Here is a 15136-nt window from a genome sequence, read left to right on the forward strand (position 1 = left end):
TTCTAATTGTCTCAGACTCTTAGTAAAGATTGACTATATTCACTACTGTTGTCACATATCACATTAATAATTGCTTAGCAGAAGGGCGTTGTATCACAATTGAATACAATGAGAAAAATAAAAATATCCATGAACTGATAGAGCTTGAGCTTAGCAGAAGGGTGTTATATCACAATCTGGCACGCATAAACTTTTAAATAGGAAGGAATTAAAGGAAAGCTCAAACTTAAACATGTACCAACAGTTGAAATCAACCCTAACAGCGACAGAGCTTGGGTTCTCGTCGGCCACGGGCAGGGCCGGGCCTCGGAGGAGTCAGGGAACTGGGTTATCGTTGTCGGGTCGCAGTGGGTTTCTGCGTGAGTTGCGGACGCGCGCGGGCCGTCGGGGATGGTGGAGTTTTCGTCATCGGCAGATCGCGGAGGTGGAAGATCGGAGAGGCTAGGGCTCGTTGCCTCCTCTTGCGTTTCGCGTGAGTTGTGTTTCCTGCGTGCACGTGTCTTGCACGTGATAACCTTTTAAATGGATTTTGTGGTCCAGGGATGATCCAGTGATGTTTGGTCAAGAGGATCTGAACTGCTCTTCTCCCCCGACTTGAGACGGGATCCTCTAGATCGCTTTTTCCGGTCGAGAGAGTTCTTCCTTTATATGCATTGGTGAGAATAGATGGTCCCCACCTATTTTATAAGTGGGGACCATCCATCCCTACCAATACATGCAAAAAAAACATTATCTGGATCACAAGATCTCCTCTCCCCCTATTTGTGCCATTAGTCTTAAGTTTTTTTTAAAAGCTAAATTCATGATAAATTCTAATTTAAGTTAACATTTTAGTATGCAAAATTTATACTTAGAACTCTATCTAATATTTAAAAAAATTATTTTTAAAATAATTTTCTCCAATCCGATTTTAAATTTACGATTTTAGGTTTCAGCTTAAACTATACGAATGAAATTTATACAAATATTAGATGGTGATATTAAGAATTTTTTTAGCTAAAAATTTTCTTAGATAATTTTTTTTTTTTTTTTGTAAAATTCTATTAAAATAATTGATATTTATTTTATTTTTCAAATTTAATTCAAGATCATGCTAATCAGCAGCCCATTAGCCCAACCCATTAATTAGAATAGAGGAATAACTGGGCGCTTATAGCCCAACGCTTGTTTTCACGTTGCAGCAGAACCCTCGGCTTTCGCTCCTTCCCAACCTAAAACACTGCCGCGATTAGACAGACTTCCTCGCCGCCGCCGCCGCCGCCGCCGTCGCCATCGCACTCGCACGAACCCTCGCCGCATTCACTCAGTAGTTTTCCCCTCCTTCCTCATCATCCCTGACCTGAAGGCTTTTCTCTCGTGGTAGGAGTCGCAGCTCGTCGTTTCTACTTCGGTAAGTGCTGTAGCTCCTCGTACGCTTTCTCTTATTTTTTATTTAGGACGCGTAAGGATAGTAGGTGTTGCAGACCCTCCTCCGGCGAGTTCGCTGTTCCCTTCCTCTCCCCACGCGCTCGTGAATTTTTTCTGTAGTCAAACGTTTGGATACAACGCTCTGAACGCAATGACTGGCAAGAATACGAAACAGATACCTAAGGGTACAAAGAAGGGTGGGAGGGACAAGAAAAAGAGGCATGGGCCTCGCCTTCCTTCGGCTGTCCGCAAGGAACTCGAGCACCTCAATGCTGATCCTAACCTTGAACAATCTGAGTTGGAAAAAGATGAATTTGGAGAAGATGTCTATGAGTATGACGAGGAAACTCCAGAGGAGGAGACACGAAAGAACCACCGCTATGATTCTGTAGATAATTATGAGTATGAGCTACCGAAAGAGTTTGAGGTCAGCTAATTTCATTTTATCGCTACTTTGTCGTGTATATCAAAGTCTGGGATAGTCATTTACTTATAGATTCGAATCTATTATTTCTTGTTAGGATGAGGATGTGCCTTCAGAGGATGAGGAACTTGATAGCGAACCTTCTGAAAAGTCAGACGATGATCAGGAAAACAGTAGGCATCCGAGGATGCTTGAAGATATTACAGGGCTCCCAAGCATGGCTTTTGATGGTATGCGTCTGCTTAAAAATTGAAAATTGATGTGTTGTAGATGATGAATGAATTTATTTATAATTTGGTGCAGGCCACCAAAAAAAGCAGATTGTCGTGACGGACTTTCAAGGGGATCTAAATGGTAAGAAGATCAGTATTCATGATCTTTTGGATCCTCTTCAGCAGGAGCCTGGGTACAAAAACCTTCGGAAGAAATTGCACAAAATAGAGACAAAGCCAATGACTGTTCAGGTTCCTCTGCCCAAGGAGGAAAGGGAGAAACTGGAGAGGAAGGTGGTGTATTACCATACCAGGAAAGATATGACTAAATGGGAGCCATTGGTTAAAAGGAATAGAGAGGCTCCTACTTTGCACTTTGATGCAGATGTGAACTTGGGTTTTTCAACTGTAGAAGCAATTGCTTCTGAATTCGAACCAAGGACTGAGTTTGAGAAGAAGATGGCATTACTAGTTCGTGATCCAGAGATTGTGGATGCTTATAACAAAGATGGTGCAAGACTTTTAGAGCTTAACAAGGTATTCTCATTACTTTTTTATATTTTCTACATTTTAATTACTATCATAAGCTACAGGACTGTTTTTATACTTCATTGGAAAACAGGGCAATGCATCAACAGCCAACTATGCATTTTTGGTGTTGATACTAAATGAATCTACCAGTTATATTCAAGTTAAACCTTTTTGCTATATGTCATTTATAGATAATCATTTTATTAATTAATGAGAGTGTAAATAGAATACACTCATAGGTTGAGTTGTGAATTAATATTTTAGAAATAAAAGATTTTATTAAATATAAGTAAAATTAAATATACTAAATTGTATTTTCGACCGTAGATAAAATAGTGTGTGAATGTTTAAGATGAATGACGAGAATTTCTACAAAATTACAGTCATGATTCCTTAGAGGCAAAATACAAGATAAAGAAACAGGGATGTGGATAAAAAAATGAAGAGGAGAAAATCTGTTTTTTTTTTTCTAGTTGTGTTCCCTTGAAGGGACAAAAAAAAAATAGAGGTAAAAATTCAATTAAAAATTAATTCTGAAAGTTATATTTTGTATTTATAATTTAAAATATACATTAGATTTCAGTATGGGTATTCTCATGAACTTATGGAACTTCATGTTCTAATTTGATAAAGAATATTTAAAATTATTCATCAAATAAATGTATAAACAACACAATGACTGATAAAATGTTGCATTTTGGTATAATATATAGCAATTTCTACAAGATAGATGCCGATATGAACTGAAAATGTTTTCTCAATTTGGAAAAGCTTCTTGTACAGTCAAAATTTCCAAATGATAGGGTATGAATAAGCAAGTATAATTTATTGAATGCCAAATTCTGAATTACCTTAGCAAATTGAAGTATATTCCATTAAGGTCTCATGAGATCCCAATTCAATTTATACTTAGAATTTGGATTGTCTAAGCCAAATTTGTGTTGTATGATCATTAGATCTTAAGGTATTGATCATTGCACTGACAATCAAATGCATGGAAATATAAAGTAACTAAATATTTAAATTATTTGGTTGTCTGGAAGAGGTAAAATCTTAAGATAATTATGGTTGAAGGTTTCCGCTCAAGTGGGAGAGCTTGGTGCAAGTTGCATGATGATAATATATGTTTGAGTGCTGTGAAATATAGATATCATTGGAGGTCATGGAATTAATTCAAAATAACCAATTGGGATGATTATCAATATGTTGATCTCAAATGTTTCTCAAATGTTTATGGACATGTATTTATATGCTCTAAGTCAATCTTGAGAAAAAACCTTTGCGAATGCTAGATAGGGCCTAACCGTGTTGTTAATTTAATACAGTGATATTTAGTCTTGATGCATGGTACTATTTCGCGGCATAAATTTTATGATTAAGTTAAGGTTGCTACTCTGAACTTTGTTAGGCTTGCTGCCTAGCCAACCACAGCTATACTTGGGCAGGGCTGTACCTCATTTTTTTAGACGTGAGGTGAATTTGAAAAAACGGGCCTCCTCAGACAATATTACCTACTTGAGTTTTGAATTAATGCTTCTTTTCTTTGTTTTCTTTTTTCTCTTTCGAGAGCTAGACAAATGTTTAGGAACTTTTTTCCTTGATTATATCTAGTAAAATATTGAAAACATATAATTTATTGAATTTTTTTGTAAACACTTAATTCAAATACTTTAAATCCAACTGGAGAAATATGAACACATAAGTTATTAGAACACATAAATATATGAATGAATGATGCATAGACCTAACAAGATAGAGTAATTAAAGAAATTGGAACACATTAAAATATAAGTTAAATTTGTGATTAATTTTTTTCTATGTTTTTTTTTAAACTTGAGCATCCAACTTTATAGAATCTCCCTTTAGTCTCACATTTTTAAGTCAATTAAACAACAACAAAGTTGTCTCAATTTCACACAATTTACGAATTCATACTGAGAGGAAAAACTAATATACACGATGAAATTAATTAATTAAGCAACAAAAAGATATCAAAAATAAAATGCACATGACACATCATTAGCTAAGCGGAGCTGATAAAAGTTCCTAAACTCCATAGCATTCACCAAGATTGAATATGTTAAATAAGAAAGAAAGCATATTATCAAAATTGAAAGAAAGCAGATGGAGTATAACAATTAACAACAAAGAAAATAACTCTCGAGTCTCGACTCTCAATCAAATGGAGACGTAAATTGTCAAAGAACACCTATCAACATCACCGCATCACGATGTGTTTGCGTTATTATTTTTTTAATCTATTTTGTTTTACAGTTTGTGATTTATAAGGGGCTTAAAATTTTTTTGGGCCCTTTATACGCTTGGATATTAGATTACCTAGAATAAATTTCTCATTCTAATTGCAATTTTCCCTATGTTCCATACGATGAGAACTGGAAAGTCTCGTATCTTCTGAAGCTTAAATTCTCAACATGTCATGTCAGATAAATCCATTTTGTTGACTTGACAAGTCTTAGTACATTTGCTTTAGTTTTAATTACTTATGCTGTGGTATGAGTATACTTATTTAGTGTGGGATGTGTAATGAGTCTATATCTTGAGCAGACAGATTTTACCGCATTCATTGATTCTCCTACAGATAAATATTGAGGATGTGAAAGAACACCAGCATCGTCTTGCTAAAATGCGTAGCCTTCTTTTTAATCATGAAATGAAGTCAAAGCGTATCAAAAAAATAAAATCCAAGACATACCACCGTATTCTTAAAAAAGAGAGATTAAAGGTAGCTTCTGCAATGGAAATGGATCCTGAAGTTGCTAAAGAGAATGCTAGGAAACAAGAATTTAAACGAGCAGAGGTAAATGAAACTGATATCCAGTTTGTGAATTCTTAATTATGGGCAATGAGTTTTCCGTACAGTTAGCATCTCTATTCTTTACAATCTTAAATTGATGTTTTTTGAAATTTATGCAGGAAAGAATGACACTGAAGCATAAAAACCGATCAAAGTGGGCACAACGAATCTTAAAGCGTGGACTAGATATTCAAGATGAAGGGACTCGATCTGCTATAACAGAACAACTCCATCAGCATGCACTTTTGACTAGGAAAATGAATTCAATTGAAGATAATAGTGATGATGATGATAATTCTACTGATGATAATGACAATGATGACAGTGATGAACTATTATCTGAAAAAGGAAAGAAAAATGTTTCCAAATTGCTAAATAAAGCAAAAGAAAGTACACTCAAAGCTCTTGAAGATGCAAGTGTGCTACCTAAGTCTGGAGTTTTTGCATTGCCATTTATGGTATGGATTATTTTTTTCTCTTACATCTTATGATGTTTTTTTATAGTATATTTCCATCGTCAGTATATGAATATATTTGCTGTTGTTGGCTGTGCGCTTTGCATCATTTTTCTTGTTAGTGTTGTGATATTGCTATTTTTTATTCAATCGTCGTTTGTAGTTGTTTATCAGTTTTCTTAATATAAGTACTAACATCTGCAACTTACTATATTTGCAAAATTTAAGATTTGCTGGGAGAATAATTACGTTTATTTATTTTTGAGAAAGTAGTAGGGTCCAAACTTATTGCATTATGTGCTTCTGCCCCAACACAGTGATAAAAAAGAGCACCATTTTAGTAATGTTTGAGTAAAAAATATATTTGATTCAGCCTTAACTAAATTTTGGATTTTATCGTAATTGCAATTAGTTTTAATATGAAGTATGCTATCATGGACCAAGGATGTTAGAAATGATGAATGACTGAAATAGACTCATAGACCAAATTTATGATGAGGTTAATTTTATAAAAGTGGCAATATGGATATGTATGTAATGTTGATATCAGTAAAGAATTAAACAAAATTCTCTCTTTTCCATCCTTCTAATTCATCTAAGGGCTTGAACAAACACTCGAGTCTCTGACTTTATCTTTAGGTGCTAGAAGGAGGAATCACTTGAGCACCCTTCTCATTGAGTCCAACATGGTGAGTTCTTGCATTCTCTGTCTTCCTCCTCTCCAGATCTCATATGCTGCTGCCCTTTGCAGAAGTGTTCCTCCCTATATTTTGCACTCTTCTCTCCCATATGCCCTACTTCTGTACCAAAAAATAGAGCAATTTCATTGCTTCTTCCTTTCATATCTCCTTCCTTCCCTCCACCACTCTCTGCTGTACCTCTCCTCTCTCTATCACCAATTGAATCTTGGCTCCTTGTTTGTTAGAACCCCTTGCTACTTCCCTCTATTTTCTTCACCTCCTTCCCCCTGTTCTCCAAACTTTCTACTTAGCTTCCATACTCCTTGGTGTTCTTCCTCAAACTCCCCCAGAACTCCTCTTCTCTGCCTGTCTGCACTTGTTTATTCTTGTTACCTCGTGATGCTACCTTGATGGTGCAATCATCTGGAATCAACTCAGCTACTTTTTTTTGTTGTCGTGTTTGTGGATGCTTTGTGCCAATCATTTAATTTTTCAAATTTGTGTTAGAGGGTAAGCTCACTTTCTAAGTGGGGTTTGTTACATCGATGATTAATTGGTAACCCACATTAGTTGAGAAAATTAGTAAAGAATTATTATTGCAGTGTCAGTTATTTTTGGATTTATTGCAATTTGCAATCATAATTAATTGTGTTTTACAATCTGTCTTCCATGGTTAAAAGGCATAAAAATAGAGTAGTTTATAATGGATTTATTTTATTAGAGTGGTTCAAGTAAAGAGTTTAACAAAGTTTATTGGAGTTCAGCTTTATATAATATTTTCAACACTAAGAATCTAACAAATTTAATTTCAAAAATAATAAATCTCTTTTGACCTCCCTTCTTTAAGTGTTGTTTCATCAAGTGGTGTCAATGCCGATTCTATTCCGCTTTTTGATGCAGGAGTGGAATAGAAAAATCTTGATTACGTCAACCAGTAAGGCCGATATTTTCTTCCATATTAGGAACACCACATGATCAAGTATCACCTGCCAACCATAGCTAGTGTCTGTTGGGCTAAGAGAATACAAGGTATACTTATATTCTTCAAGAGAAGAAAACTCATCTATGTCAAGGATGAATAAGAAGGGAGGTCTAGGATCTCAGGTTTTAGGGACTCTTGGGGGTCTGCATTTTGCATTATACTTTGTCATGCGTCCAACTTGAGCTTGTTATCATTTTTTTTTTTTGGATCAAATCTTTCTTATTTATGGTCTCTTCAAGCTCAAGAATTTATTTTTTAAAGGAACGTGGCTTGAAAAAACAACAAGATGCAGTGGAAGAAGAAGCTCGGATGGCACTTGATGAATATGATGCATCATTGAGGCAACATGAGAAGGGACATGATATAAAAAATCCAAAATCAGCTAAAGTAAGTGGTAGAAAAGTCTTTGGACCCCTGAAGGACAAACTTCAAAAATCCCATAAGAGAACAAAAACATTCAATGATGACCATAATAGTGACAGTGAAGGTGGTTCAGATACCATTGATCATGCAGATGTTGATGAGGAAGTAAATAACCCAGCACAGAATGCCAATCTTGGACCTGCATCTGATGATGACTCCGAAAATGCCACTCATTCTATATTCAAGGTAATGATTTTCACTGATTGGTGATTCTAGTTCATGATTGCTATTCTTCATTTATGTGCTTTTTGCAGAGTTTTGATGACATTGTCAAAGAACCTGGTCCGAAGACAACTTTTGAAGTTGCAATTTTTGCTTCAGATTCTTGGAAAAAGGTGTCAGGTTTTATACAAGAATGTATCTCTTTTAATCCATTTTCTCATTTTTGCCCATAATCAGTATTGTAATGATTTGGGTAGATTAATGGAGAAAATGTGGTAGATGCTGGGAGCACTAAAGCTGCAGCAATACAGAATTCTCAGATGCTTACGCATCTACCTGAGGTTTGCACCCTTCCAACGTCTTTTTTATTTAATCAGTGAATAGAGTTTACAGGGCTGTCTTTTCATCCAGCCTGAGGATATGGATCAAGATAGTGATGGTGATTCTGAGGAAAAGATGGTTGATGGATTTTTGTCTTCAAGTCCAAAGCGTGATTACGAACTTCCATCTCAAGCGGACCTTGTACACCAAGCCTTTGCTGGTGATGATGTGGAAGCTGAATTTGAGAAGTATAAACTGGAACATCTGAATGAAGAGTGTCCTGAACCAGAAAAGCCAGAATTAATTCCAGGATGGGGCCAATGGACAGACATTCAGCAGAAGAGAGGCATGCCTTCTTGGATGATAAATGAGCATAAAAATGCTAAGAGGAAGAGAGAGGAGGCACTTAAGAAGAGGAAAGATGCCAGCCTAAAAAATGTGATCATTTCTGAAAATGTTGATAAAAAGGTTAAATGCCTTCTTTTGCTCTTTGTTTATATTACAACTATTATCTTTTTTGTTTGTTGGAAATAAGCATTAAGATTCACTTTTCTTTCATGGAATAGGCACTATCTTAAATGTAAATACATAATTTTATATCATCATTCTTACCTTGAGATGATATGTTTGTTTTCTTGAAGGCTGAGAAACTTCTCGCAAAGACTCTGCCTTTTCCATACACCTCTGAAGAAGTTTATGAGCAGAGCATTCGGATGCCAATTGGACCAGATTTTAATCCTGCAATAACAGCTGGAACACTTAATCGGCCCACTGTGAGTGCTTGCCTTTTCTGCATATTTATCTTAGAATATATGGAAAAGACAGGGTGGTTCGACAATAACAAACAAAAATGAGATCTACGAGAATGGTTTGAGTTATTACTGTGTTTTGTTTATTTGTTGTTTGTTTGTGCATGTGTTTAGTTGCTGTGTTTGAACTTCTCTTTGCATCCATTTCTACTTGTCAGTGCGAGGATTGGTAATATTTAATCACAAAATGATTTTCAGATAAGGTCGTTACACAAATGAACATTCATTAGAAATGATTTCATCAGGATTTCCAATATGTTTCCTGGGATGCGACTTCCAATAAATATTCTTGAATGTGTTTCACTGATGTACATGTCTGCCGAGTTGGGATGTTATTATTTCTCAGAATGGTTTGCTGCTAGTTTCAGTTGGATACAGTATATAAAACATAGACCAATCAAATTTTCATGTTTTCATCTGTTTTTTCTACTCAAGATTCAGTATGATCACAAGATAAGATGCAATCCTGGTATCCATATCATCGGAATATTATATATTTTTAAAAAGAAGTTAAATATAGGTATTTTTATGTATTTCTTATTTGTAGCTGCTTTTGGGTGCTGACCTGCAGACAGTGATAAGTTGATTCTATTGTATTGTTTCTAATGATGGTAGGATCATTGCTACTTATTAAATATCCTTATTATTAGATTTGAATGTATGTTATGCTTTTCTTATTTTTCTTATGAAATTCATAGTTGACATTTTATTACCTTGTAATTGCAATGATGACTTTTTAGTAATATTTTACATGCAATGGAATATTCAATTAAAATTTTCAATGCCATTTCTTACTCCTTTGAATTCCACACCTCAACTCTTCCGAGTTATATATGTCAAGCGTATATATCTTTGTCATTGGCGTTGCTTTGGATTCTTATTTCTTCCTGTCTGACCATTATTGTTTCATATATATGTAGGTTGTTAAGAAACCTGGTGTGATCATAAAACCCATCCAGTATGAAGAGGTGGATCCTAATGATGATCCAGATCAACCAAGGCGAATAGTGCAGAAGCCGAAGGCACAGCCCAAGGCAAATAAAGACAACTCTGCTCGGGGCAAGCTCAAGAAAATGACATCAACAAAGAAAAAGACTAAACCTTGAGGCCGCCTTGTCAAATTATGTTCTCCTTCTGTTATATTTATACCTCCTTGCTCCTTTCACCCTCGAAATAATCTTGTTTTTATCATGTATGGAGACCCTCATTCGAGGCCTTTTCAGCTCAATCATGTTATATAATGTAGAGTGATGGAAAAAGGGCGTTTTCTATGTTTTTGCCCCCTTTTTTTTTGTTTTTTTACATTTGAGCTACAACATATCTATATTGTTTTGCTCCTTTCCTTTTCCTAACTAATTCCAGCTTTAATTGTCGGATGAAGAAGCTTGCAAATTCCACGTACCAATTGTAAGTTTTGCATATTATCATTAGAATCCACTTTTCAATTATGTAGCCTCGTGCCCAGCCTAACTGCATGTGAGTTCAACGTGCTCTGTACGTTCCAACTTGTAAATTTATCTTTTCTTGTAGACCAAATCCGTCAGGATGAAATAATAAAAACTCCACTTGTAAAGCCTTTCCCTATCAAGACGAACAAAAAAGACTTGATTCCCTAAAACAAACAATGATGCTAAATGATTTGATCAGGTTATTATTGCCAAATTCGGCACGATCTTAATCTTCTGAATATGTAGCATGAGCTGTCGAATCTTCCAATTTTAGTTGCTGTATTTTCTTTAATCTAACATATTGTATACTTTTTTTCTTAATAAAATAGGATTTATCATTCTCGAATCGTATTAAACCACGATAGACATGAATAGTAAGACAAATATTGCTTTTGATATTTGAGGAATGCTCAATCAAATCGGATCCATCCTTCTTTTAACCAAAACATCTATTTTGAAGGGAAGTTAGATTCTTCTTGAAGCGAGTTGTTTGGTACAAATACTTCTTAATTTTATAAATAATTTTATTTTAAAATTTAGAATAATAAAATTAAAAATAAATTTTCGACTTAACCAAAACCGATACGCGAAGTTTGAGTCACAAGTCAACAGGCGACCACGGACACCGCCGAACTTCTTCCAGCTTATTACAACTGTGGGGAAAAAAGGGGGTAAAAGAACTCCCCGGTGAGAGGAACGGATCTGAAGGCCGTGGACTTTGGTTCTTAAATCTAATAAACGCCCATCTCGTCTCTCCCGCACGCGTCGTTGGAGCCCTAAGAAGGATTGTTCTCTCTCTTGCAGATCGTTTGAAGGAGATAAGAGGGATTGCTGCGAGGTGGTGATGCTACGGCCATGGCGGATACTCGGAGATCAGCCTTCGTGATTAGGATCTTCCCAGGTAGTCAATTCTTCATTCCCTTTCCTTAGTTTGGGCCAAGCCAGTTGGAAGACCTTACCTGCGTTTACCTCTTAAGATCTGCTGTTCTGTTTGGAGAGACTAATTTTTTAAGAATGTTTAATTTAAAGAAAAAAACTTCTTTTTGAAGGAAGACCGTTTTAGCTTTTTAATTGATTAGCTATCTTTTTTTTTTTTTGTTGCAAAAAAAAAAAAAAAATCAAGTGTTTTGCTCTGGGTTAGGATCTTGATGGTCGACCTTACAGGTCTCTGTGTGTTTTACTTTGTTATAATTGATTAAAAATGAGAGCAATGATGAGAGTGGATGAATCATGAATGCTTTTAATGATCATCTACATGCGTTCTCCCTGATAGAAACTACACCTTAGAGAACATTGAAACGTGGTCTGCCATGATGGGGTAAAGACATGTTTACTCTTTTCAGATTGTGAAATGGCATATTTTCCATTTCAAAAATCCAGTATTGCATATGTTTCTTTTTAATCTATAAACTAAACTCATATTGATGCTCCTATAATATTCTTAATATCTATCAAAATTGAACTTTCTTTCCTCTCCTCTTCTATTTGCTTTCCATTTTATATCCTTTTATTCATCCTTTTTCGTAATCAAATGCCATTCCAAAATATTTAATGAATATACTTCAAAAGGTTTATAAACTTAGATTTTGATGTGGCAAAATATGGGGGGGAAAAAGGTATATTCGACGGATATTTGCATTTTTTTCGGTAATGTGTTATTTGTCCTCTCAACTTCAAATTTTTTGACACTAAGTTATCAAAGTAATGGAAAATTTAACACTTGGGCTGACATATATCTATGATTTGTCACATCAGAATACATGTATAAGACTGAAAATTAATAGTCCATGCTATACACTTAGCTTTGGTGTTTATTTACTAGACTGTAATGTTAGGTTAGTCTCTTATTTGGGATCCCGAGTCGTCATTTGGATTGAATCTTGGATAGGAAATATGGCAAATGTCAGACTACTTGGATGTAAATTTGATCGGTAGTTCTCTGGATCTATATAGGTTTAATATCTAATACTGCAGCATTGTGTTGGAGGTAGAAAAAAGCAGAATGAGGATCAGAAACAAACACCGGAAATCATCTGCTTTCCATTGCAATGCAGGAAGCAGATGGTCGTATTTAGCTATTTGGAGCTTGACGGGATTCATTCTCATTGTATATTTCTATGCCCATATACACCAAAATGACAAGCAGGACATTCTTGTGCACTTGAATCATCTTGTTGATACTAGAGAAATGGAGAAAGTAGAAAGAGAGGAGTTTCATTTTTCACCTCCAAAAGATCGGCGATCTCCTCGTGCTGTAAAGAGAAAGGGACCGAGAAAACCGAGTACAATAATTCGTGAATTTTTAGATGCATCTTCTCAAGTGCATTCCTTTTTCTTCCCTAGCAAAAAGACTGCAATAAGCCTAATTAAAGAAGGGAATGACAGCATGCATTTCTATCCGGGTCGACTGTGGCTTGACACAGATGGTAACCCAATTCAAGCTCACGGTGGAGGACTTCTGTATGATGATAATACAGAGACATACTACTGGTACGGAGAGAACAAAGATGGCCGGACGTATCATGCTCACCAGAAGTCAGCTGCACGGGTCAGTTTAATTCTTATGCTTTATACTCGTTATGTTGTTAATTTGATTAAAGATTATCCTTTAATGCCTGCTGTAAATGCCAACTTTAGTTTTTGATTGCATAGTGTTCCAAATACCTGCAATCATTCTAAATTCATCTCCTTAATCCTCTCTACTTGTTTGTTTAACATATGGAGATCATTCTTTTTTTTTTTCCTTTTCTTATTTATAAGTGAAAGAATTTTATAAAGATATGCTAATAATATGCAGGTTCTAAAACTTGATGATATTGCTTGTACCTCCATAGTTTAACGTGATATGATTCTTCATTCTCATTTTTCAACAGGTTAAACAAATTTTGAGCCTCTCTCTAATTCTGTATGTAATTTGAAGTCCACAATCATCATATCCATGTCATTATCGTCTTGATCACATTTCATCTAGTGTTACCATATTCCTCTAACAATTGTGAGAGATGGTGAATTACATATCGTCTTGATCACAAGCTCCTTTGGTCTTTATATTATTTTGTCCTGCAAAATGTTTATGGGTGATGAATTACTCTTTATATTTCATATTCCTGTCCATTTGCTTTCTTCTATCTATGAGTCTTAAACGTACTTATCTAATTTTTGGATAATTAATTCATTTTTGTAAAATACTTATTCGTTGGATTCTGAAATTTCGTTCTGTTATCCCTTCCGAAAAATGGACTTGTTCAATTATATATTTTCCTCCAGGTCGATATTATTGGAGTCAACTGCTATTCGTCAAAAGACTTGTGGACATGGACCAACGAAGGGATTGTTCTACCAGGAGAGGAAACCAATGTCTCCCATGATCTTCACAAGTTTAATGTCCTCGAGCGCCCTAAAGTTATCTACAATGGTAAAACTGATAAGTATGTCATGTGGATGCACATCGACGATGTCAATTACACTAAAGCCTCAGTTGGGGTGGCTGTCAGTGACTCTGCTAGAGGACCTTTTACATATCTGTATAGCATGCGACCTCATAGCTGTGACAGTAGGGATATGACCATCTTCAAAGACGACAATGGAGAGGCGTACATCATCTACTCTTCCAACGACAACAGTGAGCTTCATGTTGGTCCTTTAACAGATGACTACCTCAATGTGGCTGGATTCATGAGGCGAATTTTGGTTGGACGACATCGAGAGGCTCCTACCTTGTTCAAGCACCAAGGAATCTACTATATGATCACTTCCGGTTGTTCGGGGTGGGCTCCGAACAAGGCACTAGCACACGCAGCTGAGTCGATCATGGGCCCGTGGGAGACGATGGGAAGTCCTTGTGTTGGAGGGAACAGAGTCCTACGGTCGACAACATTTTTTGCACAGGGCACCTTTGTACTACCTTTGCGAGGTTTGCCTGGAACGTTCATTTTTATGGCAGACCGATGGAACCCTTCTGAGCTTAAAGATTCAAGGTACGTATGGTTGCCTCTAACCATCGGAGGATTGGCTGATGAACCCTTAGACTACAATTTTGGGTTTCCTCATTGGCCGAAGGTGTCGATATATTGGCACAGACGATGGCGATTGCCAGAAGGTTGGAGAAATGAGGAAAGATGATTCATCTCCTAATGTTAGTTGTAAGAATTTGATCACTTCATTGCTAATGTGTATATAAATGTTTCTTAAATTGTTAGCACATTTTTTATTTATTTCGATCAGGGAGATTTTAATCTACTTTGTGTCCATGCTACCATAGTTTCTAGCTTCCACGGGTAGACGGAGTTGGTATTTATTGGTATTTATATGAGTATTTGCTGCAATGCTGCTATACTTTTTTCCGATCGATTGATTGATGGATCTTCGGAAGCTTTTGTATCTCAATCTTGTAAATCTTAGATCTTTAAAAGTTTAAATATAATTGTGTTGTTTAAAGAGGTTTATATTTGCTTAAGTTGTTATAAA

The 15136-nt window shown here is 35.8% G+C and overlaps 2 protein-coding genes across 8 annotated transcripts; both read left to right on the forward strand.

Annotated features, from left to right (window-relative positions):
* Nucleotides 1-1169: 1169 nt before the first annotated feature.
* Nucleotides 1170-10618, forward strand: LOC122029356 (U3 small nucleolar RNA-associated protein 14-like). The gene is made up of 12 exons (XM_042588305.1): nucleotides 1170-1390; nucleotides 1464-1834; nucleotides 1929-2061; nucleotides 2135-2580; nucleotides 5174-5392; nucleotides 5509-5847; nucleotides 7768-8115; nucleotides 8184-8264; nucleotides 8349-8432; nucleotides 8503-8880; nucleotides 9054-9185; nucleotides 10142-10618. The coding sequence occupies exons 2-12, from the start codon at nucleotides 1559-1561 to the stop codon at nucleotides 10325-10327; spliced, it is 2622 nt and encodes an 873-aa protein (XP_042444239.1). The 5' UTR covers nucleotides 1170-1390; nucleotides 1464-1558; the 3' UTR covers nucleotides 10328-10618.
* Nucleotides 10619-11250: 632 nt separating this feature from the next.
* LOC122029499 lies at nucleotides 11251-14908 on the forward strand. 7 transcript variants are annotated; one of them, XM_042588502.1, is made up of 4 exons: nucleotides 11251-11356; nucleotides 11474-11570; nucleotides 12661-13217; nucleotides 13937-14908. In XM_042588502.1, exons 2-4 carry the CDS (start codon nucleotides 11525-11527, stop codon nucleotides 14789-14791), a joined length of 1458 nt encoding a protein of 485 aa, XP_042444436.1. In that variant the 5' UTR covers nucleotides 11251-11356; nucleotides 11474-11524; the 3' UTR covers nucleotides 14792-14908. The 7 variants fall into 7 exon arrangements, with proteins under 7 accessions (XP_042444436.1, XP_042444441.1, XP_042444435.1 ...); XM_042588507.1 differs by having other exon boundaries at nucleotides 12724-13217; XM_042588501.1 differs by having other exon boundaries at nucleotides 11257-11390.
* Nucleotides 14909-15136: the final 228 nt, after the last annotated feature.

This window comes from Zingiber officinale, chromosome 10B (genome assembly GCF_018446385.1).
Source record: "Zingiber officinale cultivar Zhangliang chromosome 10B, Zo_v1.1, whole genome shotgun sequence".
Classification (NCBI taxonomy): domain Eukaryota; kingdom Viridiplantae; phylum Streptophyta; class Magnoliopsida; order Zingiberales; family Zingiberaceae; genus Zingiber; species Zingiber officinale.

Excerpts from the sequence above, each read along its gene's own strand:
- LOC122029356 (XM_042588305.1), top strand. The coding sequence starts at position 1,559 with ATGACTGGCAAGAATACGAAACAGATACCTAAGGGTACAAAGAAGGGT. Across the intron at positions 5,848-7,767 it reads TTTTTGCATTGCCATTTATG|GAACGTGGCTTGAAAAAACA; the intron begins GTATGGATTATT and ends TATTTTTTAAAG. Across the intron at positions 8,433-8,502 it reads TGCTTACGCATCTACCTGAG|CCTGAGGATATGGATCAAGA; the intron begins GTTTGCACCCTT and ends CTTTTCATCCAG.
- LOC122029499 (XM_042588502.1), top strand. The coding sequence starts at position 11,525 with ATGGCGGATACTCGGAGATCAGCCTTCGTGATTAGGATCTTCCCAG. Across the intron at positions 11,571-12,660 it reads CGTGATTAGGATCTTCCCAG|AAAAAAGCAGAATGAGGATC; the intron begins GTAGTCAATTCT and ends TGTTGGAGGTAG. Across the intron at positions 13,218-13,936 it reads ACCAGAAGTCAGCTGCACGG|GTCGATATTATTGGAGTCAA; the intron begins GTCAGTTTAATT and ends ATTTTCCTCCAG.